Genomic DNA, 26,839 nt, shown 5'->3' on the forward strand with positions numbered 1-26,839 from the left:
GGTGGTTTTGTGATGAGCAGAGATAAAGGGAAGTAAAGTACATACTGACAATTTTGATATGCAGCGTTATTGCAGGGTGAATAACTTTTAAAGTTAATGTGACAGCTAAATTGTAGATACAAACAGGATATAAGATAAGCTTTGTATTTTATATATTTTTAAATTCTTTGACTTCTAGTAACTATGAGTTTTACTTTTTATCATAGAATTAATTCCTTCCCAAATCTCCCTAAAAACAGTTCATTTTTAATATGTGTGTGAGAAAGAAGTGGTAAGTGATTTACATTTAAAAGATTCAGACTTGATAGTACTGAAAAATGAAAGCTTATTTATCAGCAAATTTATAACTAAGGATATGCTCCTTTTAATACCTCTTTTTTTTTTTTTTTAAGATTTTATTTATTTATTTGACAGAGAGACACACAGCAAGAGAGGGAACACAAGCAGGGGGAGTGGGAGAGGGAGAAGCAGGCTTCCCCCTGAGCAGGGAGCCTGATGCGGGGCTCGATCCCAGGACCCTGGGATCATGAACCGAGCGGAAGGCAGACGCTTAACCGACCGAGCCAGCCAGGCACCCTCCTGCTTTTAATACTTTTAATTGTCTATAACCACAAAAGAATGTAGGTGGACTGGGTGGTACTTGTGTGTGAGCGCACACATCCATGAGAGCATCCAAAAACAGGGAGAGAAAAGAAAGATTTGCCCTGAGCCCCCATTTTGATCGCACTGTAAAGTAATACTCTTAGTACTCTAGCTAGAGTGAAGAGAGAGTTTGGGAGGCAGAGCATTTGGGCTTTACTTTATTCTGTTTCTTATTGTAGTTACCAGAACCTTCAAGACAAAACCCAAAAAACGTAATGAACCGAACAGACTCTTGCTGCTCCTTGCTCATGAATAAGATGACAGTTACTGTTTACCATATTACAGAAAAGTATTTCTTCCACTGATAAGCAGAAAAAATACTCTTTTCCACCCTAAATACTGGTCTACTGTTGTTTACTCCACAGATCGATGTCTCCCTGGATGAAGGTCTTTGGTTTTTCATGCCAAGTGGTGAGGAAGGCTCAGCTGTGGGCTGGTGTTCAGAGCAGGTCAGATCTGTTCCCTTCCTCTCATGTCCCAGGCAAATTAGCTCTTTATTAAAGGCATAGAATGAAATACTTGGATGGGAGATGAAATTTTTATTATTGAGCCACCCTCTTCTCTTTGAATTAAGAATCTGTTCAAAATGATAATTCCAAACATTTATTGAGTACTTACTGGATGCCCAATGTTGTACTAAATTTTTAATATGGATTACATCATTCAATCCTTATAGTAATCGCATGAGGCAGGTGTTACTATAATGTCTACTTTAAACGTGAGGAAGCTCAGGGATAGAGGGTGAAACATCAGTAGAGCTGGAAGCATTGGCTGTCAGCTCCAAAGCCTGTATCTTCTTTTTCTTTCTCCTGTCCTTCTCTCCAAGTGCCTCTCCCCACCCCGCCCCATTCTCCGTAATCTCCATTACTCTCCATAGATGCCTCATTCTTCATCCCTCCCAGTCTGATCCCAGACCCTTCTAATTTCTAGCAGTTCTTCCCCATGCCTCCCAAACTCCTCAGCCCCCTGTTATTCCCTGGTGGTCCTCTCCTCCCATACCAGTCGGTCTCATGGGTCTTTAACATGACTGTCCATCCCTCTGGTCTCCCCGTCTGCTCCTGTTCTTCTACAGTTTCTCCAGGTCCTCTCTGCCTTAAGTCTCTGCACAGTTTCCTTGGTCCCCTCCCCCAGTACTACTATCCCTGGAGTTCTACCCAGTATCTTCTGACGCAGCTTAGCCTTGCCTAATCCCTCAGGCCTCCTGAGTCCCTCTTGGACACCCAATTTACTTTCCAGTCCTTTCCATCCCCCTTTCTTTGCAACCTGCCCAGTCCTTTCATTCCTTCTTTGTTATTGTTGGTTTTTCTATGATAAAAAGAGCTTTATCTTTTAAAAGTTTAAGGTAAGTATATACATTATTTCTTAAAATGCAGAAAACCATGTGAAGAACCTAAAAATCACATGAAATCCCACTGCTCTGAGATAAACCACTATCATTTTTCACACATTTCTCAGTGCTTATGCCCAGAATTGCACATACATGGACTTTTATATGAATAGAATCATATTTGTAAATGGCAATTCCAGTTTTCCAGTTGCTCAGCCAAACCCTCATGTCATCCTTGGATCCTCTTTTACTAACAGACCTCATATATAATTCATCACAAATCCTGTTGGTTCTACCTTCAAAGTATTCCAGAATCTGACCCACTTTTCACTACTTCCACTGGTATAATCCTAGTCTAAGCCACCATAACCTCTCATCTGGATCATTGCCAGTGTCTCCCTCTGTTTTCACTAGTGCCCCAACAATCTCTTTTCTATATCATACAGTGGCCAGAGTGCTCCTGTTAAAATCTAAGACAGATCATTCTTTTGCTTACACCTTTTAATAGTTTCCTATCTCACTTAAAATAAAAGCTAACGTCCTCCAAAGCCTATGTGTCCTGACCCCCTTGGTACCTCTCCGACCTCATTTCTTACCACTTTGCCCTTCTCCCACCAAACTCCAGCCAGATTGGCCTCCTTCCTATTCCTCACAATATGCAAGGGACTTTGCACCTTTTGTTTGTCTAAAAAGCTCTTCCCTTATCCTCATGCTCTCTCTCTCTCTCACTACCTTTGGGTCTCTGTTCAAATGACACATCATTTAAGATACTGTATCTGACAACCCTATCTACAATAGTACCCCCCCCCCCCCCAGCCTGGTATTCTCTATCCTTTTGTGTTGCTTTTTTTTTTTTTTCCTTCAACACACTTACCACCACCGAGCATATATTTCTATATCTTTTTGTTTATTTTCTTCCTGAAGCATATTAGGCACTCAATGAATATTCCAATGAATATTGAATAAATGAGTTTCAAACATGTGCATGCTCTGCCAAGTCATCTGACCTCACAATATGGGTTAAGGAATGAGTCTCACAATATGGGTTAAGGAATGAGCTTTTCTGGGAAAACAAGAAGATCCACCCAGTGGATACCAGGGTCAGTGGTTTTTATTATTGTGGTTTTGGCTGCTTTTCCTTCCCAGAGGGCAGGCATGAGAGAAATTAGATCAGTGAGGCAAATAGGCTATTTGGGCTTTAGTAAGTCAGGTTTAGATGTGGGTTGTTTAGAGGCTTTGTCTTAAAAAGCCATTGCCCTGTACCTGGTGACTTTGAGGTCCATAGGAAACTATTGTCCTCATCACAGGAGAAAACCACTATTTGTGAGGCTGAGTTTCTTCCTGCTGGGAGAAAGGGGAGTCCTGGTCCCAAATATGTTGTCTGGGCAGCCCAGAGTGAGGTCCAAGGTTATTTTCTGACAGTTCTACTTATACCACAATTAGCAAGGTGTGTTCCTGCGACATGGAGGGGGCGGGGGGTAATATCTCTTTTTTACCACACCATGCTCAGGTGTATCTATCTCGAGTTATGAATGGAAAGTTAGATGGATGCCTTCTGGCCTCATATTACCTGTCACACAACACCTAATAGCACAGACACTGCTTTGCTGTGAGCTGCATAGTAAAGACCAGGAAGGTGATCTGGGAGAGCAGCTAGCCTTAGATTAAATGAGGAATAGTCGGTCAGATGGGGCTTATATTGGTTGAAATCACAGTTTGTCTCAGGCTAAAAATATAGGCCAATTGAATAGAGTAAGGTTTATACAAGTGACTTGTTTGGTCACAAATAAAAGGCTGGGATCCAAGATGAGGGCTGACCTACTCAGCCGTCAGGACAAACCTTAGCTCTGAAGGCCTGTTGTAAGCCCTGGTCCACACCAGGGGTATTATGAGGGATGCCTGATAATGGGAGCTCAAGCCCCTTTTTGTAGGTGATTGGAATCTTCAGAGATCCTCTGTGTAAAGATCCCCCAAATCTTGCTTCTAGATGTCAGTGTCATACCTGGTTTGAATTCTGGAAAAATGTCACAAAGGTTTTTGGATATAAAATACTTTCTTGATTTCATGATGGGGATAAGAGAGAGGGTGCGATGTTGTGATGACTTGTATGAACCTAAGTGTTGATTAACTATGTTAATTTCTTAATTTTGTCAGAGCTGGTCAAAGCCATGTAATTGGCTATTACAAGGAATATTCAAAGGAATTCTGTGATTATTTTTTAATTTAATTATTTATCCACAAATGTGTGTTTTGGAAAATTGAGGGATTTTATTTGCATGACACACACACTTTCTGTCTCCTTCTGTTTTTCAATATATAGAGATTTCAAATTAGATAAGTAAAGTCAATCAAGAATAAATTGGTGAGGGGCGCCTGGGTGGCTTAGTCGTTAAGCGTCTGCCTTCGGCTCAGGTCGTGATCCCAGGGTCCTGGGATCAAGCCCCGCATCGGGCTCCCTGCTCAGTGGGAAGCCTGCTTCTCCCTCTCCCACTCCCCCTGCTTGTGTTCCCTCTCTTGCTGTGTGTCTCTCTGTCAAATAAATAAATAAAATCTTAAAAAAAAAAAAAGAATAAATTGGTGATTTTTTTGTGTGTGAAGAAACTCATATAGAATTTCTGATCCTGATATAAAAGTATCCATTTTTATATTTAGTAATACATGTGTTTTGATACCTATATTCAGATTGTTTATAGTTTTTATAGTATCTATCATATTTCAGAATTTCACTATAATCACTCTGCCATAGACTTCTATGTTGAATCTTTTTTTTTTTTTCTTTTAAATACCATCCAGAGGGTGCCTGGGTGGCTCAGCTGGTTAAGCCTGCCTTCGGCTCAGGTCATGATCCTGGAGTCCCGGGATCGAGTCCTACATTGGGCTCCCTGCTCAGCGGGGGGTCTGCTTCTCCCTCTGACCCTCTTCCCTCTCGTGCTCTCTGTCTTTCATTCTCTCTCTCTCAAATAAATAAATAAAATCTTTAAAATAAATAAATAAATACATACATACATACATACCATCCAGAAACCAGCATGACTGCTCCATATAATTTTAGGTAATACTGCTTTCTGAATGGTGAAAAAAAAATGCAGTTTAAGACTGCATGGGCTGATGTCTCTGGGCTTTGCCTTACACTGTGAATTCTCAGTGGTTGAAATGCCGTAGTCCAATATCTCAGGTCATTTTCCATGGGAGAGGAGGGACTTGAACTGTGGTTCTATTTCAGTTAGTCCTTTATTGTGAATTGCAAAGAAAGGTTATAGAAAAATCATACTGTATACTATTAAGCCTTAAATGAGTTCTTCCTATGTTCAATGAAATTTTATTATAACAGTTTCAGCTTGAACTAGGTGGCATGGCTCAGAAAGACGATTCACACAGTAAGGTCCCAATACATCTCACTTATCTATATATAATCATGGGGACAACATATTTACTTATTTTTTTCTTTTTGTATTCAACAGAGATCAGTAAATGATAGTTATCCCAAACATTTTTCACTTGGTGATAACTTACAAAATTTTGCTGAAGGCCAAGATGAAGATTTTATGGAGGAAATCATTTTCCCAGATTTACTTGAAGTAAAAGCTGCTGAATATGAAGATGATCAAGAACAAATAAAAAAACAACAGGCAAACATTTTTGTACCAAGTAGTTCTCCAGGTAAAATTCTTTACAACAAAATATTTAAGTCATTAATGAATCATATTATAGAATAATAGCTTCTTTGTATGTTGGATAGATAAAAAGTACTGATCTAAAATTACAGAAAGTTTTATTTGTTCTTCAAATCTTCTCTGACTTTAAGGAAACTGGTTAAAAGAAATCATTTATCATATATATATTTAGACTTCCTACTAAACTTTAGTAGTAGGGTATATGATAGTTACCTTTTTTTCCTTGTTTTGTCACTACCAGTTTAATAATTTGGACTTCAAAGTAATATCTAGGTTTTGTTGTTAAGTGGTCAACCAGTGTAAACTGCCAAAAGATATGATTCCACGCATTTTAGAAGATGAAGGATTCTATATTCAGAGAAAGCCACAAATACATAAAAAGACCTGCAACAAAATGGAAAATCGCCTGCTTACCCTAGAAGAGGCAAGTGCGCCAGCTAATAAGTTACACCATTCATTGCTTGTATGTGACATTTGTTTTTAGTGAAATATTTTATTACACTATTTCTTGAATATTTTTGATAGGGAAAGTGTTGGTTTGAAGAAAGTGGAGAAATTATGTCATTACCTTCACCCATTAGACAGTCATGGAATTTCAGGCTAACCACAAGCAAGGGATCTTTAAATCCAGCGCTAAAGACCATATACAGAAAGGTAACCAACAACAGTTTATTTGTGATTATGGTTAGAAGAATTCTTATAATATCAGGTATAACTTATGTGTTTCTGGTATTAATTCACCCTGTAAAGATATTAGTAAATCTAGTAATGTAATGGCAAAACTATGATGAAATGTAAAATAGCCATTAAAATTATGTTTTTGAAGAATATTCAGTGATATGGGAAATACTCAAAATGCAAAGTGAAAAAGCAGAATGCAAATCATATATGATCCTAATTTTATAGAACAGATAATGAATGAATTAATCAGTGAATGAATAAATACATACATATATGGGTAGATAGATTAAAGGAGTGGGAAAATATATCAAATAATTATCTCTGGATAGTAGGACATAGGATTATTTTATTTTCTTCTTTCTTTCTTTCTCTATTTTCTAAATTTCAAAAATGAATGTATGTTATACTCATAATCAAGAAACAAAGTTTATATGTATTCTAAGACATTATGAAAATTAACAGTCCATTAACCTAATGAGAAGAAATACTTAGAAATAGTTATATTTAAAAATTGGCTTGAAAAATTTAAATCAGAACTATGTACAAAAACTCAATTGCCCATTCATTTGCCTTAACCATTCCATACATAAGAAATATGGCTGTAAGTAGATATAAAGTGGAAAAATACCTACTAAAAATACTTATAGGATGTTACTCTTTATTCCCTCTGTTGCTTTGAACCTGTGAGTTACTTCTGCTCTCCCCAGTAATTATATGCCTTCCATCTGTTTATAATTGTTACTGTTCTTTATAATTGTTACTGTTAGTTCTTGCATATTCCAATAGCAGGGACATATTAATAGCAAGGGCACTTAGGTTGATACTTCTCAGCCTGAGGAAATGAGGGCTCTCCCTCAACTGAAGAGATTAATAGTTTTAGGAGTCTCCTTGTCTTTCTATAACATGTAAGGATCTTCTTTATATATGATATATGCTCTTTTCTTCCCTAGTTTCTATTTCTTTCCCAGAGAATTCAGTAAATCAAAAATTTTTTTCTTATATTGTGATATGTTTTTCATACCTTTATACTGCTTATAAATTGTTCTGAGGACCTTCTAAAAATATACCAACACTTTGTGCTGCTAAGAAAACCTTTTGTCATTTTACTATATAAAATGCATTTAAGCTTTAATTAATTTTCCCACTTTTATAAATTACAGACATATACAGTTGTCTACTAGAACTTCTGATCATTTGATGAGCAGAATTCTACCCAACCAGAAGCAAAGAAACTCAATGATGAGGATGTATAATTAGGTCCTTGGTCTTTTTATGTTCTTTTTCTTCATACTCTTTGCCTGATAATCCCAACTTCCATGGCTGCTACTACCATGTACTTGCTGGTGACTCCCAAACATGTATCTTTCCCAGATCTCTGTCCTGATCCTCAATTGCATATACAGAATTGCTTTTAGAAAGCTCAAGCTGGTGTCTTTTTTTTAAGATTTATTTATTTTAGAGGGGGGAGGGGCAGCAGGAGAGAGAGAGAGAATCTCCAGCAGACTCCCCACTGTGTGCAGAGCCTGATGTGGGGCTCTGTTCTTACGACCCTGAGATCATGAGCTGAGCCAAAACCAAGAGTTGGATGCTCAACCGACTGAGCCACTCAGGGGCCCCTTAATCTGGTGTCTTAAGATCAGTACACCTAAAAGAGAATTGCCATTGCCTCAATCAGAGGCAGTTTTGCTGTGAAACTAATGAATTTTAAGGTTAGGGTCCCTAACTTTGCAGAGGTCCCTTTCCAAGGCTCTGAGAGGGATTTTAGCAATGTGTTCATTTAGTTATCTTTACATACAGAAATATAAATATATCCAGTATATTAGCTTGGTCAATTTACATGAAGTCAACAAACCTGTGTAATCACCATTGAGATCAAGGATAGAATATTACCAACATTCCAGAAGGCCCCCTCATGTCCTTTTCCAGTAACTATTTCCCCTCAAGGTAACTACTATTATAACTTCTACCACTGTAGATTACTCTTACCTGCTACTTTGCCTGTTTTACATAAATGTAATAATAGAGTAGGTGTTCTATGTTGCTGCATGCAATAATAATTTGCTTAATCTTCTTGCTATATAGAACTCCATTGTATGAAAAATATATTTATTTTCTTTTTCTCTTCTCTGGGGAGAATTGTACAATATTGGTGTTATTTATTTCTTAAGCGTTTGGAAGAATTCACTGATGAATCCATTTTGGCCTGGAAATTTATTTGTGGGATTGTTTTTAATTATAGTTTCTTTAAAAAAATAAAAGACTGTCTCATGGAAAGAATCACATGTTCATGGATTGGAAAACTTAATATTGTTAAAATATCCATACTACCCAAAGCAGTCTACAAATTCAATGCAATCTCTATCAAAATCCCAATGGTATTTTTCAAAGAAACAGAAAAACAATCTTAAAATTCATATGGAACCACAAAGGACCCTGAATAGCCAAAACAATCTTGATAAAGAAGAATAAAGCTAGATGGGGCACCTGGGTGGCTCAGTTGGTTAAGCGACTGCCTTCAGCTCAGGTCATGATTCTGGAGTCCCGGGATCGAGTCCCACATCGGGCTCCCTGCTTGACAGGGAGTCTGCTTCTCCCTCTGACCTTCCCCCCTCTCATGTGCTCTCTCTCTCTCATTCTCTCTCTCAAATAAATAAACAAAATCTTAAAAAAAAAAAAAAAAGAAGAATAAAGCTAGAAAGAATGGTATCATCATAATGGCAGAATAAGAGTTTTCTGTTGTCTTCCTCCCCAAAGTACACTGATTCTGACAATCGCCCATGGACAAGAGTGCCTTTGTGGAAGTTCACAAGTCCAGTGGAGAATTCTAGCACACCCCTGAAGAAAAAATAAATATATAAAATAAAAATCTGAGATGGGGTATTTTTTGTTAGGTCTAGAGTTCTAGATTGGATGTTATTTTGCTTTTAGCACTTTGAAAAGAGCTTTCCACTCTCTTTTGAATCTCATTGTTTCTATTGCAAAGCCATCTTTTTAAAAAAGCATTTATTTATTTATTTAAGGGGGGGCTGCTGAGGGAGAGGGAGGAGAGAATCTTAAGCAAATCTATTCTCTGAACAGAATCAGACATGGAGCTTGATCTCACAATCCTGAGATCGTGACCTGAGGTAAAATCAAGAGTCAGACACTTAACTGACTGAGCCACCCAGGTACCCCTTGAAAAGCCATCTTAAAGTCTTATTTGCATTTTCAGTTTTTCTCTTTGGTTTTCAATAATTTCCACTGTAATATGTTAAGCTGTGAGTTTTTCAATATTTATTCTGCTTTAGGGTATTAGAACTTCCTGAATGTATGATTCCATGTCATCCATCAGTTTTAGAAAAATTCTCAGCCATTTTCTTAGCAAATATGTCTGATACCTCAGTTTCCTCTTTTTGTTCTGGGACTTTAAGTACACATGTCCCTTGTGTCTTATTTTGCTTTTTTTATTTTTTATTCCTTGTCTTCTCTCTGATCCTTTAGACTGAATATTTTTTATTTGATCTGTTTTCTAGTTCACTTACCTAATTTTCTGCTCTGTTTTTTTTTTCTGCTCTGTTTTATCTCCTGCTAAATCCATCCAATGAATTCTTTCTCTTTATTCATTTCTTTTTTATTTAGAAAGATTTCTCCCTCTTCACCTTAAGAAAAAGTCCATTTTTGTGGTGTTTCTTTGCCCTTGTGCTCCTTCTATTTTAGGCTTAATTTCTAAAATATTTTTTTATTTTTAATTCTTTCTGTCACTTTCTGTCACCTCATTTCTCAGTTTTTCTAATTCTGATTTATGTTCTTAAATGTCATAAAAATTTTCTCAATGTCTTTTAGCTCATTCGACAGTACATTTCTACTTTTTAAAAAAATATTTTATTTATTCGTTTGAGACACAGAGATACAGAGAGAGAGAGAGCATGAGCAGGGGGAGAGACAGAGGAACAGGGAGAAGCAGCCTCCCCGCTAAGCCAGGAGCCCAGTGTGGGGCTCGATCCCAGGACCCTGGGATCATGACCAGAGCCAAAGGCAGACGCTTAACCATCTAAGTCACCCAGGTACCCCCATTTCTATTTTTTTGTCTGTTTTTTGGATTTCTTTCTGCTGTACTTAATGGGAATATTATTTTGCTGTCTATTCATTTTTCTTATTTCTTTTTTTTTTTTTTTTTTAAGATGTATCCATTTATTTGAGAGAGAGAGTGCACACAGGGAGAGGGGCAGAGGGAAATGGAGAGAGAGAATGTCAAGCAGACTCCCTGCTGAGCAGGGAGCCTGATGCAAGGCTCCATCCCAGGACCCAGAGATCATGACCTAAGCTGAAATCAAGAGTCAGACGCTTTTGGGTGCCTGGATGGCTCAGTCGTTAAGCATCTGCCTTCGGCTCAGGTCATGAGCCACTTCTCCCTCTCCCACTCCCCCTGCTTGTGTTCCTGCTCTCGCTATCTCTCTGTCAAATAAATAAATAAAATCTTTAAAAAAAAAAAAAGAGTCAGACGCTTAACCAACTGAGCCACCCAGGCCCCCCCTGATAACTTTTCTAATAATGTCACAGAACTATGTTGTTTTTGTGTAGTGTTAAAAATATATAGTGGCTGGATTTCTGAAATTTCTTGGCTGTATTTCCCTTCCCGGATATTTTTTTGTATCTTCTCTTCCCTTAATGTCTGTGATCCCTGGCCTTCTCAATTTTTATTCCACTCCTAGCAGTTTCTCTTTAGTGTGAAGACTTGTCCTAAAAATTCTGAGGGAGTAGGTTCCTCTAAGCCCCTTTAGTCCTCTCCAAAAGCCCTTGCACTCCCCACAGTTGGAGTAGACAAAACCTCTTCCAGTTTTAGCTGCTGTTTTTGAGTTGGCATGCTGCACTTTCTGGTGAGCAACTAACTGTTGTCTCTTTGGGGTTCTCCTGCTGTCAGGACCTTCAGATGCTTCACTGCTTCTCTGATTTCTTCCAAACAATCACCAACACTATGCACGCTTTCTACTGTTGGTGGTTTGTCTCCATCCACTTGTATTTTGGGTTTCACGAGGGATTCTTGGAGATGTAGTTTTGTTATGGATCTTGTCCATGGATTTTTGGCATTGCTATCTAGTTGCTCTGCATGCTTTAATGGTAGAGATTTGGGACTATCTAAAACTATAGTGCCACCATATTCCCAGAATCACCTGTCTAATGAATTCTTAATTTAAAATGTTGATTTGACATTTGATTCTTATGTATATATTCCAGTTTCCTCCTAGAATACGCCATGATTTCATGTATTTTCTCTTTTACTCTGTTTTTTAAAACACATTAATGATAGCCACTTTATTTATTTTTTTTAAAGATTTTATTTATTTATTTGAGAGAGAGAGAATGAGAGACAGAGAGCATGAGAGGGAGGAGGGTCAGAGGGAGAAGCAGACTCCCTGCCGAGCAGGGAGCCCGATGCCGGACTCGATCCTAGGACTCCAGGATCATGACCTGAGCCGAAGGCAGTCGCTTAACCAACTGAGCCACCCAGGCACCCAATGATAACCACTTTAAAGTCCATATCTAGTAACTACAATATCTGGGTTCCTGAGAGTCTGTTTTTATTTTTTTTTCTCTTCATTTTGCTCATTTAGACTTGTCTTTTATTATGGTCGATGACCATTGTGTTGCAAATATTACATATGAAAAGTTATAAAAGCTCTAAAGATACTTTCTTTCAGAAAGGTTCTGTCCTTTGCTTTGTTAGGCATATTGAGTGGGGATAATCATTTTAATCCAATTAGGGACTTAACTGATTTCAGCTGGGTTGCTGTTCTCTCAAGGCTCTGTCTGTATGTCTTCTGTTTTCCTAATCTCTTTCCTGCTTGACTGCAGAGTAGGGTCTTTCTTCCTTCCTTTCTTTCTTTTCTTTTTTCTTTTCTTTTCTTTTCTTTTCTTTTCTTTTCTTTCCTTTCCTTTCCTTTCCTTTCCTTTCCTTTTCTTCCTTTCTTTCTTTCTTTCTTTCTTTCTTTTCTTTTCTTTCGTCAATTGCTAACACATATCCAAATGCTTAGCATATAGTAGAGACTCAATGAGTGCTTATATTATTTGTAATGCGACTTTTATGGTCCTAGTATACATTAGAAGAGAAAGACCTCAGTTGACTGGCATAATCTTAGAAAAGATTATTTTTTGCATGGTGCCTGTAATACCATGAGAAACTGGCATGTCTCTGCCCCATCCTAATTTATAATATAACACATTCACTGACATTTTGTAAGTGAGCCCCCCCTCCCCAATACACATACACACCCAACATTGCAATATCTTTCTGTTTTCTCCAGTTTGGTTACTAAAAACACCCATCTCCATTAAAAATAAAAATAAAAGAATGAAAGAGGGAGGAGAGAAAATCCCTAGTTTTTATCTTATCCTGTTCTTTGCTATCATGTGGCATAACTTTTATACCTTATGGTGACAATATGTTTCATCTAAATTTTGCTGAAGATAAAGCACAGATATTCTAACAAAATTATATAATTGAGACCATTCTTAGGGAGAGAGATCCTTGAAACAATGGCAGTTTGTTGAATGAATAAATGCACGCATGCATGCGTGAATGAATGAACAATTGTGAATGAATGATAACAAATAAATGCAAAATATACAATTTTTGGAGAAATATTAGCCACCATCCGGATTGACCTTTGTAACCACCAGAATCCCAAACTAGAAACCACTGGGCTGAACAAGTACCTTTTTCCTTAAGTGCATCTGTTCTGGCTTCATCCAAGCATAATTTCAGTATTTCATGGACTTTTAGACTTGGAAATAAATGGAAATGTCACTCACCAAGCATCTAAACTGAGTATTAAAATTCATTCTGTAGCATCCTTAACAGATGATGTTCTGGAATTTGCGTCAGACAAATGCTTCTGCCTGCTTTTCCCTTTTATCTTCTCCACATTTGTTACTCTGTCCAGCTAGACTTAGAGGCAAGGCTCATTTGGGGTTTCTCACCAGAATAAATGAAATATAAAGGCGACTGAAGCACAGGTAAGAGCTGCCCGAGTACCAAAGCCCTCTCTTTGCTGTTGCCTCTGCCACGTTCCTCTGCCCCAGGTCTTATTTGCCTGTGTGAGTTTTCACTGACCATTTGACTATGCCCTTTACTCCCTCTTCTAACATTCTCTTATGTGTTTATGTAGATTTTACACTTGTCATCAGCTTGGATGTTTTGTTTTTGTGCGTTTATCTGGCCTTTGACTTACTATTCCTAGATCTTTGTGCTTTTAGTCTAACTTAGTTCTAGAAGTTCACTTAATCCCCTCACTTAACTGATCAGTGCAGAATTTGTTCAATAAGACAGTCCTCTCTAGCTTAGGAACTTTAATTTTTAAAAGTTTATAATTTGGTTGCTTAATACCAAAACTGTTTATTTCTTTGGTGTTTATGCCTGGTAAATGACCATTTTACTACCAATTGACTAAATCTTATAAGTGGAATCAAGAGCAGGTTTTCCCCTCTGAGTTGGTCCTTCCATAGAGAATAGAGATTTATAAAGTAAGGATGAAACAAAAACAAATTTTATGACTCTTCTCTTGCCTTCCCTCAAAGCAGTGAGAAAATGGGAAGAGTCCTAGCTCAGGAGAGAGTAGGGAGGGAGAAATGCAGGCATCACACTGTGACCTGCCGTCCTTGAGGATCTGCCATGCCAGGCAGAGGTGGGACAACAGTTTTTCAGTGTGACAGCAGTTGTAATAGCAATGGCACAGACAGGAAATCATGTTCTGTTACACAGACTGGTCCAGAGAGAGGGCTTGTGCTCTCTTTTTCAGGGGGATGCAGTCATGGATCTTACTGGGAGTGGCTAGGCATTCACAAACTAGACTGTACATGCTAAGTAACCCATTAGCCCTCTCAAATTATATCGCTGAAAACAAGTCACATACGTATTCAAACAAATGTGCTTAAATTCAGAATAGGGTACTAAAACATAATTGAATCATTTTGTATATAATTTAAGGCCCACAGACTTCAACTAATTTAGGGGCAATCTGTCAATTGCTAACCCATATCCAAATGCTTAGCATATAGTAGACACTCAATGAGTGCTTATATTATTTATATTTTTTGTATTGTAAGTGGAGACAGTCTCATATATAAAGAAAGATGGTCTCCTTAGCACTTGCTTGGAGGGTCCGAGCCCCTCCAGGGAATTTTCCAGGGGATTACCAGTATATTCACATAGGAACAGCGTTTTAGTAAGGGTTTGCCACTTAACACTGGCCCATAGATGACTATTAGACCATAAGGTAGTTGCAACTATTGACCCAACAGATCTAAACACCATTTGTCATAGTGTTGCTATAGGAAATCGTTGCAGGGCTTATAACTTGAAAGTCTAAACTCTACCAGCACACAACAGTAAAGTATCTGATAATAATTCATAGCAAGATGATTAAAGTGGATGTAATATAAATATATTTTATGAAATCAAGGGCCATAATCAATTTCAAGGAAGAAGGATCAAATTATTGTTTATTGCTTTCTATATCCCTTAATTTTCTTTCTTTCTTTTTCTTATTAACATATAATGTATTATTTGTTTCAGGGGTACAGGTCTGTGATCCATCAGTCTTACACAATTCACAGCACTCACCATATCCCTTAATTTTCTTACAATTAATGTGTTACTTTTACAAGGAAATTTATAATTTCAAAAGAAAGAATCAACATTGTGTACATATTTTTCTTTAAAAGGCAGTGAAACCTGATCTGGAAAGCTCTATTAGGAACAAAATGGAAGGTCAAAGGGAAATGTACCAATTAGATCTCAACATTGTGGGTTTCCAATTCAGCCATCATCCTCTCTTCAATCAAGAACAAGTATTATGTGCTAGGCTGCTTCAACTTTATGAGTGTTTCCAGGACAGACAGCAACAGAATTTATCTCAGCTGCTTTATGAGAAGGTGAGAATGGCTTTCATTATATTTATAGAGCCGAACATTTAATATCGAAAGGGAAAACAAATAATACAGAGCAAGCTATCCTAGAACATATTCCCTTAGCATTTTAAGTATTTAACCAATTAGAACAATAGTTGCTTTCAGTTTTTCTAAAAAGAAACTCTGGGTGTTGACTGGCCAGGGAGGTAGCCTCAAACATATCCTGCAGGATATTTAGTACTTACAAATGGTTCACTAATCAGTGGTATTCTTGGTCCTATGATTCAAGAAGAGTATTTGAAAAGATTAAAAGAGCCATATGGTTGTTTTAAGTCTTCTAATAAAGTATTTTTGGTAAAAATATTAGAGATCTTGATGGGGCGCCTGGGTGGCTCAGTCGTTAAGCGTCTGCCTTCGGCTTGGGTCATGATCTCAGGGTCCTGGGATCAAGCCCCGCATCGGGTTCCCTGCTCCACGGGAAGCCTGCTTCTCCCTCCCACTCCCCCTGTTCCCTCTCTCCCTGTGTCTCTCTCTGTCAAATAAATAAATAAAATCTTAAAAAAAAAATATTAGAGATCTTGAATCTCATATAAAGTGTGAAAAGTCTTGGTCTGAGAATGATTAACCCAGTCATCCAATGACAGCATAAAGGGTACATAAAAGTTTGGAAAAAGAAAAAAGAAAAAAAGAAATCAAATGAGTGCCCACCGATTATTTTTATGAATTCGTACCTCTCATTTACTTGCTTTTTTAGTTTCATTTTTTGTGTCTCTTGGCAAACATTAAAATTTTTCTGAGATCAAATCTTTCAATTTTTTTTTTTTTTAAAGATTTTATTTATTTATTTGACAGAGAAAGACACAGCGAGAGAGGGAACACAAACGGGGAGTGGGAGAGGGAGAAGCAGACTCCCTGCCGAGCAGGGAGCCCGATGCGGGACTCGATCCTGGGACTCCAGGATCATGACCTGAGCCGAAGGCAGTCGCTTAACCAACTGAGCCACCCAGGCGCCCCAAATCTTTCAATCTTTTCCCTTGTGTATATTAGGTTTTGTCATTTGCTTCCTAGGACCTTCTCTACCCCAAGTGTATCAGTCAGCATGCCTTTGGTTGCAATTCACAGAAAACGCTCTCTCAATTGCTTTAAACAATAAGGAAAACGTATTACCTCCTACATCACAAGTCCCAAGTTAGGGCAACTTTAGGGTTGGCTGATTTGGTGGCTTAACAATATCATCAACAACCCTAGCTTTTTTCCTCTCTTTCTAATGTTCATCTTCAGCAAATTGACTTGGTTAGCTCCTGTCAGGTAAACTACTGGCTGTTCCAGTTCAAGGCATGCTGACCAGACACACAGTATGCATAGTATCTCGCTTTGAGAACCCTCTTCAGCCTTTCCCCCACGTATGGGCAATTTCCCCTCCTGTCTCTTTGGCTAGAACTATATCACGTGATTATGCCTAAACCAGCGCTAGCAAAAAGAATGAAATTGCTACAAATGGCTAATCAGGGTTTACCTCTGAAACACGTGGAAGATGATTAAGCAATTGAACAAAATTGGGGTTCTGCAAGCAAAAAAAAAAATGACCTTTCAAGGGCAACCAATAGTGTCTAAGAGACCAAAATTATAGTTATCTTCTTATATATTCTTCTAATACTATACATGTGTGTGTATGTATAATTTCTAGGCTTTTATTCGGTCTAGAGTTTATATTTGTGTCTTGTGGATTGGGCTCCAATTCAGTTTCTTTCCCCCAAAAGTTTAGCCTAATATCCAAACATCATAATTTCCTACTAATTTAAGATTCTGCCTTTATTATAAACTGGCTTCACATATTTACATAGATTAAGGACTATTTATTCCATTGACGTATGGCCTAGTCCTGCCCTGTTTTAATTACTATATTATTAAATTATAATGTAGTAGAACAAAGGACTCCTCGTTTTTTCTAGAATGTTTTTGTAGGCTCTTAAAGATTTGATCGTCCATATGAACTTTAGAATTAGCCTGTCAACTTCTATTTTTAAAATTCTATTACCATATTTACTGTGATTACATTATATTATTATATTAATTTTGAAGGAAATTTTATCTTTATAAAAATTGTGTTCCCTCATTCAGAACTATAGTATGTCTTCCTATTTGTTGAGGTCTTCTCTGATTTCTTCCAGTAAAAGTTTATATTAATTGACTCTAGTCTTGGAGTTCCTACAAACTGTTCCTAACTATGACAGATTTCTCCTACATATGTTTTAGGGTACAGGTTCCTCCAGTTTTATTTCTCTATGGACATTCTCTGAGGATATTTCTATCTTATGCTTTCCTCAGTATATCGTTTTCTCTTGATTTTATTTTCTCTTATTTTCCTATGTTACGCATTCATTTTTATAGACAGATATAGATATAAACACAATTATAAATATACATGTATAAATATGGATGTAATGTTGGCAGTGGATATGGATAAAGACAGATAAACAGCTATTTTTTCTGTAACCATGGGATTTTAGGTGAAAGATAAGGTAGATTCCTGGGCTCAATCTGCCGTCTTGATTGACTGGCATTTTTTACATTAATTGAGGAGCTGATTACCTAGAAAGTTCTAGGTATAATGTTTATTTCTTAGATATTGAGGCTCTTCTCAGTTCTACCCCAAGGTGCTTATATGAAATATATTTTGGAAGATAAGACAGTAATACACAAAAAGTTATACAGTTGTGCTTCTACTGCACACACCTAAACCTTTGGAGAAATTGGAGTGCTCGTAACAGTGAATGGAGTATATGAAAAGCTCTTTTCTTTGTTGTAGCTGAAAGCACTGACAGATGCTACCAAACTAGCAAATGAAAATTTGGAAATAAGCCAACTGACCAAAAAATCTTTACAAGATTATTATTGGCAGATAAGGTAGGTTTGGGACCATTAATGTATTTATCAAGCATTTATCAAGTAACTTCTTTAAACTGAGTATTGCACTTGCTATGGAGGATATAAAATAAGAAAAAGAGAAGGTCCCTACTCTTTAGGCAATTACAGAAATGGCTCCAACCTTTCCTTTAGACCCAGTTTTGTGTAAAAATATTTCATAGAAGTGTCACATGAAAGTAGTTGTAATTTTAATATCAATTGATTAAAAAAACCACATGTTGGGGCACCTGGGTGACTCAGTTGTTAAGCATCTGCCTTTGGCTCAGGTCATGATCCCAGGGTCCTGGGATCGAGCCCCACATCGGGCTCTCTGCTCAGCAGGAAGCCTGCTTCTCCCTCTCCCACTCCCCCTGCTTGTGTTCCTGCTCTCGCTGTGTCTCTCTGTCAAATAAATAAATAAAATCTTTGAAAAAAAAAAGAAAAAAGATATGTCTCAAATCAATATAAGAGGAAAATGAGACAATATAGAAATATTCAAACAATCAAAAGGAAAGCAAGAAAAGAGAGAAAAAGGAACATAGAAGCAGATGAGACAAATAAAAAACATAAAAGAAAATGGAGTTAAACCTAAATATATCTAAATGGGCTGAGTGCTCCATTTTTGTCTAGATTGATAGACTGGATTAAAATTTTAAAAAATCCATATGGAAGCAACCTAAGTGTCCATCATTAGATGAGTGAATAAATAAGATGTGGTATATATACAGAGTGGAATATTACTCAGCCATAAAAAAGAATGAGATTTTGCCATTTGTGACAACATGGATGGACGTAGAGGGTATTATGCTAAGTGAAGTAAGTCTAATGGAGAAACAAAAATACCATGACTTCACTTATACGTGGACTCTAAAAACAAAACAAATAAATGGAGCGCCTGAGAGGCTCAGTCGTTAAGCATCTGCCTTCAGCTCAGGTCATGATCTCAGGGTCCTGGGATTGAGCCCCGCATCGGGCTCTCTGCTCAGCGGGAAGCCTGCTTCTCCCTCTCCCACTCCCCCTGCTTGTGTTCCCTCACTCACTATCTCTCTGTCAAATAAATAAATAAAATCTTTAAAATATATATATTTTATGGTTGAACAAAATATGATTGAACAAAAAATATTTTATGAATGAACAAAAAGCAGAAAGAGACCCATAAATCTAGACAATAAACTGGTGGTTGCCAGAGGGGAGGGGGGTGGGGAGTTGTGGAAAATGGGTGAAGGGGAGTGGGAGTTCTAGGCATCTAGTTATGGAATGAATAAGTCATGGGGGTAAAAGGTGAAGCATGGGGAATATAGTCCATGGTATTGTACTAGTGTTGTATGGTGACAGCTATACTTGGGGTAAGCATAGTATAACTTCTAGAATTGTAGAATCATTATGTTGTACACCTGAAACTAAGGTAACATTGTGTGCTAACTATACTTCAATAAAAAATTTTTTAAAAGAAGAAAAAAAATCCCAAACCAAAATCCAATTATAAGTTATCTATAAGAGACTTATCTAGATCATAAGGATATAAAAAGTTAGAGAATAGAAATAATGGGAAAAAAAAATCACACAAACATTGACAAAATAAAGATGGCATAGCTATATCAATATAAGGTAAAATAGATCTTTAAAGGCAAAAAGCTTTACTAGATATAAAGAGGGCCACATCAAAATGATGCAGTTTAATTAACATGTATTCATATATATGAATATACACATATATACATATATGCATACAATAAAATGGCTTCAAAATAAATAAAGCAGGTGCCTGGGTGGCTCAGATGGTTAAATGTCTGCCTTCAGCTCGGGTCATGATCCCAGGGTCCTGGGATCGAGTCCCGCATCAGGCTCCCTGCTCAGCAGGGAGCCTGCTTCTCCCTCTGCCTCTCTCTCTCTGTCTCTTATGAAGAAATAAATAAAGCAAAACTGATAGAAGTGCAAGGAGAAATAACAAATTCATAAACATACTGGGCAATATTTACACACTCCTCTCAGTAAATGATGGGACAAGTAGACCAAAAAAATTCAGTATGTATATAAAAGATTTGAACAACATGATGAATAAACTTGACTTAATATATAGTTAGAGAACATTGTACCCAACAACTGCAAAATGCCACTCTCTTCAAGAACATGGGGAACATTTACAAAAGTTGATATTCTGTTATTTCAATAAATCTCAAGGTCTCAATATATTCAACAGATTTAAATCATTCAATGCAGAAAGAAATCTAATACAAAAGTATAGCTAGGAAATCTATATGATTGGAAATTAAGAAATACATGTCTAAATAATCTATTTTTCAGAGAAGATATCATATTGATAATTAGGATTTTTAATTTACTGATTAAAAACTAATATATATGAAAATTTGTGGTACAGTTAAAATAGTACTTAGAGGAAAATTTGTTTATTTAAATACACATGAGAGAAAAAGGAAAAGTTGAAAATGAATGAGCTAAGCATTCTTAAGTTAGGAAAAAGAATAGAAGGAAATAAAGAGCAGAAATTAAGAGAGCTATGATAGAATCAGTAAACTCAAATGTTTGGTAAACATTTGATAAACTTGGCAAAGCTGATCAAGAAAAGAAACAGCATGGGGTGCCTGGGTGGTTCAATTGGTTAAGCGTCTGCCTTCAGCCCAGGTCATGATCCCAGGGATCGAGCCCTACATCCGGCTCCCTGCTTGGTGGGGAGTCTGCTTCTCCCTCTCCCCCTGCCCCTCCCCCTGCTTGTGCTCTCTCTCACTCTCTCTCAAATAAATAAATAAAATCTTTTTTAAAAAAACAAAAGAAAAGAAACAGTACAAATATACAATATACAATATCAGGAAGGAAAGGGGGACATTATTACCCATGCTGTATACTTTGAAAAACTTCATGCCTAAGAATGTGAACATTTACATGGGAAGGACAAATCTGTACAAAAATGCAACCAGAATTGGGGTGCACGGGTGGCTCAGTCAGTTGAGCATTGACTCTCGATCTTGGCTTAGGTCTTGATCTTAGGGTCATGAGATAGAGCCCCATGTTGGGCTCTACGCTCAGCGGGGAGTCTGCTTGAGAATTCTCTCTCCCTCTGCCTCTGCCCCTCCCGCTTGTGCTGTCTCTTTCTTGCTCTCTAAAATAAATAAATAAAATCTTAAAAAAAAACAAAGCATATATCCAACAAGTGAAAGAAGGAGAAGAAGAAGAAGCAGAAGAAGCAGAAGAAGAAAAACCCTAAGTAGTTCAATCATTGTTAAAGAAATCAAATCGGTAATTTGAAATCTTTCTGCAAAGAAAACTTGAGGCTCAGATGACAAAATTAGGATTCGGTAGAACATTTAAAACAGTGATTCTCAAAATGTGGTTCCCCAGACCAGCAGCATCAGCTTCATCTGGAAATCTGTTAAAAATGCAAATTACCAGGTCCACCACAGCCTTACTGAATCTGAAATTCTGGGGGTGGGGCTTGGCAATCTGTGTTCAGCAGGCCCTCTGGTGATTCTGATATAGGAAAGGTTGGGAGCCTCTGATTTAAAGATAACTTCTATTTTCACAAATTCAAAGAATAAAAAAAAAAAGGCCACATTCTTAACTTCATTTCTGAGGTTGTTTTATCCTTGAAATTAAAACTTGATAACAATACAAAAACTGTTGCAACCCAATTTCATTCATAAACATAGTTACAGATATGCTAAGCAGAATTCTATCAAATAATACAGTGAAATTGGGATCATTCCAGGAGTGCAAGGATGATTTAACATTAGAAAGTCAATTAGTGTAATTTGTCATACTAATAGTGTGTTTGTAAAGTCATGAAACAGAATAAGCATCTTTTAAAACAGTATATTACCTCAATATCCAAATAATATGATCACTACCCCATCCAGCAAAGTACCTCTAAATTTGAAGCAATGGTTTCATTCGTTAATCTGAAAAAAATATAATAAATACACTCCAGAATGACCAGATCATCTGGAAAAGTCTGGATTTTAGCACAGCACTTTTGAATAGTGAAAAATCTTCAAGTCATAAAGGAATTAATTAATGGAATTTCAGTAGCTATACCAAGATGTGGGTAAAATGAAAAAAAATCATAAGGTGAGGGTATCCAGAAGAGTTAGTTACATTCTCCTAGGCCATTTTTAATGATTTATAGTTCTAACCCACCAATGTATTTTTGATCTACCTTTATTGTTGTAGTAATACAAAACAGCTCTATGACTTAGAAAGGGGAAAAGACTTCTCTCTATTACACAGTATATTACGGACTTGGAAACAAATAAAATCCCTTCGACAACGGCAAGGGTTTACAAGCACCCCAGTAAAGTTACAGTTTCAAAGGTGAGTGGCTTGTCTATTTGTTCTGATAGGGCTCCTGAGGAACTGCCCACGAATAACTGGGAATTCACAGTCACTGGGAGAAAATCCAGAAGCTAGACAGCTATTTAATGTAGTCAACAAAGGACTTGTACCTTGAATATATGAATAATTCTTAAAACTTAATAAGACAACTCAATTTTTAAAACTGAACAGACACTTCACTAAAGAAGGCATATGGATGGCAAATGCAAACATGAAAAGAAGTTCAGCATCATATCCTGTCAATAAAGAAATGTAAATTAAAACCACAATGTGAGGGGTGCCTGGGTGGCTCAATCATTAAGCGTCTGCCTTCGGCTCAGCTCAGGTCATGATCCCAGGGTCCTGAGATCGAGCCCCACATTGGGCTCTGTGCTCCGCGGGAAGCCTGCTTCTCCCTCTGCCACTCCCCCTGCTTGTGTTCCCTCTCTCGCTGTGTCTCTCTCTGTCGGATAAATAAATAAAATCTTAAAATAAATAAATAAATAAATAAAACCACAATGTGAATATACCATACACCATTTAGAATGACTAAAATCCAAAACAAAACGAAATTTAAAAGACAATAACAAATACTGACAAGGATATTGAGCAACAGGAACTCTCATTGATTGCTGATGGGAATGCAAATGTTACAGCCATTTGAAAACAGTGTGGCACTTTTTATAAAGCTGCACATAGACCCATCATACTTCTAGGTGAAACATACAGTCATAAAAACATGGTTAGTGGAGGAGATGGTTACAATTAAAAACTGTACTTGTTAATCACTTAAACTGTTTGTGAACTCAGTGAAATAACTGGTTTCCTCCCCACAACCCATGGTCTTTTTTCAAAACTGTAGGAGATTAGTGTAACTTCAGCCTATTAAGAAAGATGTTTACTTTGTTGACTTTTTTTCCCCCGCTGCAGTGGTTTTTAACGTAAGTGCTTCTGACAATTTTTAAACCTACCCAGCATGAAACTTCATATGGTAGAGTCCTGAATTCATGTAAACCTGCTTACTTGCCTCCATTTCTTTAAACGAGTCTGATACACACATGCATTCTGAACCCCTGAGCAGAAAAGGAGAGCCATGGATGCCATAAGCTTGTTCAGAACCGTAGCTCTGGACCTGTGCCTGCTCACCACTCACTCTTATTCTCACTACGATCGTCCTTGGGATGTAAAATTGTTTGTTGTAAGCGATTGGTCGTATGTGTATATGTGTGTTAGCAACACCAGTAACAAATCTCAAATACTTCCACTATTTCTGCTTCAAATAATTATATTTATTATTAATTAGGATAAAAATGAATAAATGTGATGAACAAAACCAAGAAGAACTGTTAGAAATGTCTGAAACTGAGAAGAAAACTGAAGGAAAAGCATTTAAGAATGGGGAAAAACAGGAGGTATTTATATTGCAAAATAACATTCAACTCCTCTTAACTGGTTATAATATTTAATTGCTTGGTAGAATAGGAAGTCTTGGTATTTGTAACAGTTACCCAACAAAATGACAAACATAAGAAATAAAAGTTTAATTTTAAGAATGGTTGTCTTAAGCAATGAACTTACATTGTATATTAAATATTTATATTTTGGCTTCTAGAGCTTCTCATATTTAGCTTCCGAACTTGAAGAATCAGATATTAAAAGAATAAGGCCAATTACCTTGATGCCACAACTCTCTTTCACTGCAGAATTAACAAACTTATCCAAGTGTTCACTGTAAGCATTTTAAAGGATTATTTCTTCATTATATAGTATCTCTTTATTGTATTGTTTTAATAATAGTGTTAGATTTCTTGAGTGAGTCCCATAGCTGGGCACTTTACTAAGTTTTTAAATACATTTGCACATTTAATTGCAACCAAAGCTCTGTGGTATTATCCTCATCTTAGAGATGGGGGAATTTGTGCTTATGGAAGGGTAAATTGTCCAGGGTCACACTTCTTTTTTTTTTTTTTAAGATTTATTTATTTATTTGAGAGAGCGAGAATGAGAGAGAGAGAGTACATGAGAAGGGGGAGGGTCAGAGGGAGAAGCAGACTCCGCACCGAGCAGGGAGCCCGATGCGGGACTCGACCCCGGGACTCCAGGATCATGACCTGAGCCGAAGGCAGTCGCTTAACCGACTGAGCCACCCAGGCGCCCCCAGGGTCACACTTCTAATTCATGACTGAGGTAGGACATAAACCTGTTTGGTTTAATGATTGTTTTTTTGTTTTGTTTTGTTTTGCTATGGCAGTAATTTTTGTTCAGATATAGATAGGTAGGATATAAAGCCACTGTAAAAAATAAGGTTATGTGGTTGCCCTTGTTTACTAAGGGGACCTCTTGCTTTCATAAAAAGTATCTGTATCTGGAGGATCCTCTGGGCAGTTTTCTACTTTGACACAAACTTCTTTCCTTCCCAGTTGTGACTTTTTCCTTGAGCTGTTTTCTCCCTATTCCTAGGACTTTCATGCAAAAACAGATCTAATATAGATCCCCATTTCTCCCATCTCTGGGCCTACGGATCTCATCTCCTTTATTTTTATTTTTTATTTTTTATTTTTTATTTTTTTAAGATTTTATTTATTTGACAGAGAGAGACACAGCGAGAGAGGGGAACACAAGCAGAGGGAGTGGGAGAGGGAGAAGCAGGCTTCCCGCCGAGCAGGGAGCCCGATGCGGGGCTCGATCCCAGGACCCTGGAATCATGACTTGAGCCGAAGGCAGACACTTAACGACTGAGCCACCCAGGCACCCCGGATCTCATCTCCTTTAAAGAAGATATGACAACTTAGAACACGGAACTTAAGTCCAACTTTTCGACATCCCTGTCCCATGGGACACTTTGTACCAATTCATCTTTGAGTATTGTGAATGTGCATCATTTAGCACAGTGTTGAAGGGTAGTAAATGCCCCCAAAATATTCATATTTATGAAATGATTGGATGGATGATTACATTTAAAATGACATAAAGAGTGGCAGACACAAAAGCACAATTACCACTGCTCTCTTTCTGACCAGCAAGGTGCAGCAGTGGAGGAAAGCTTTGTTTTTTCTACACCTACTTCCCAAGAGTGCCTGAGATAACTATTATGTGAGACATGCATCCAAAAGGACCACCTACATGAGGATAAGAAAACAAGAGCCATAAAATGGAAGTTAGAAGTAAGAGGAGGAGGAAGATAAATGGAGGTTAAAACTTAGTGGAAGTCAAGGCAAAAGGAAATGGGATGTGTGCTGTCTTTTGAAAGTTATTGCTGTTGTGAGGCGTTGCTGTCTTTATCCATTTAAAATGTCTAGTTGAATAAGGATCGATTCTCTAGGAAAGAAGAATATACTGATGGCAAGGATAGAGATGAAGGGAATACAGGGATTAAAGAAGAATTATAGTTTATAGGTGATGAAAAAGGCAAGATTTCCTGAGGATAAATATAATCCTGAAGTAATGAATTTTCATAATCAGTTCATGAGCTCATTATTAAAACTACTTTCAGAGGGCAACATAAAGGGGAAATGTACCTAACATATTTCTTTAGAGTTAATTGAGAAGATGATTAGAAGAGGCCAACAGGGAGATAGGAAAAATAAGTAATCTTTTGGGGCGCCTGGGTGGCTCAGTCATTAAGCGTCTGCTTTCGGCTCGGGTCGTGACATCGGGGTCTTGGGATCGAGCCCCGCATCGGGCTCCCTGCTCTGCAGGAAGCCTGCTTCTCCCTCTCCCACTCCCCCTGCTTGTGTTCCCTCTCTTGCTGTGTTTCTCTCTGTCAAATGGATAAATAAAATCTTTAAAAAGGAAAAAAAAAAAGTAATCTTTTGTCTCCTGCCCCTCTGAAAAGGTTACAGAGAACGTGGGCAGATTTGGGCGCCAGGAGATACTGGATGCCTAGGACAATTAGGGTGGAGAACAGAAGGGCATGTTATATTTCAACCTAAAGCTTATCTTTCTGAAAAAGAGAAGTCCTAAACATCATTAGGTCAGTTGCCTTGCAGCTGAGAAGGTATTCAATAAATGTTGGGTGAATGAGCAAATGAATGAATGGCTAGAAGACTCTCTTTAGGAATTTCATATCACTTAAGGGATCAGTTTATTTCCCAGCAAGTGTTTCATAGAAACCCTGGGGAATCTGGCTTGCCTCTCTGATCTTTGTGGTTAGAGAAAGAATGTCCTGGAGAAAAAGAGTGTACAACCTAAAGCCTAAAGGGATTTTTAAAGACCTTAAAGAGGATACAACAAGCCTGTTGACTGAGAGCCACCTCAGTGAGGTTATTGAAAACATGGCATATTTCTTTTAAAAGTGTGTCTTTCTCCTAGAAGTTAGAAAATATTTTCAAATTTTAAATTCAAGCTCCTCCCCATTCCTAAGTCCCTCAGTTTTCTCCTTTTATAAGACATCTTA

General features: G+C 37.5%; 1 protein-coding gene across 1 annotated transcript in view; it reads left to right on the plus strand.

Moving 5' to 3' along the window:
- CC2D2B (coiled-coil and C2 domain containing 2B) overlaps nt 1-26,839 on the plus strand; it is a 90,103-nt gene that overhangs the window by 4,770 nt on the left and 58,494 nt on the right. Inside the window, exons 5-13 of the mRNA XM_045876273.1 lie at nt 997-1,091; nt 5,431-5,629; nt 5,931-6,067; nt 6,169-6,297; nt 15,025-15,234; nt 18,020-18,117; nt 22,303-22,443; nt 23,747-23,855; nt 24,056-24,174. Coding sequence (XP_045732229.1) covers nt 997-1,091; nt 5,431-5,629; nt 5,931-6,067; nt 6,169-6,297; nt 15,025-15,234; nt 18,020-18,117; nt 22,303-22,443; nt 23,747-23,855; nt 24,056-24,174 — 1,237 coding nt within the window. The remainder of the gene's footprint in view (nt 1-996; nt 1,092-5,430; nt 5,630-5,930; nt 6,068-6,168; nt 6,298-15,024; nt 15,235-18,019; nt 18,118-22,302; nt 22,444-23,746; nt 23,856-24,055; nt 24,175-26,839) is intronic.

The sequence above is a fragment of the Mirounga angustirostris genome, unplaced genomic scaffold (genome assembly GCF_029215605.1).
Source record: "Mirounga angustirostris isolate CCGP_5_RB_7025 unplaced genomic scaffold, mMirAng1.0.hap1 SCAF_6, whole genome shotgun sequence".
Taxonomy (NCBI): domain Eukaryota; kingdom Metazoa; phylum Chordata; class Mammalia; order Carnivora; family Phocidae; genus Mirounga; species Mirounga angustirostris.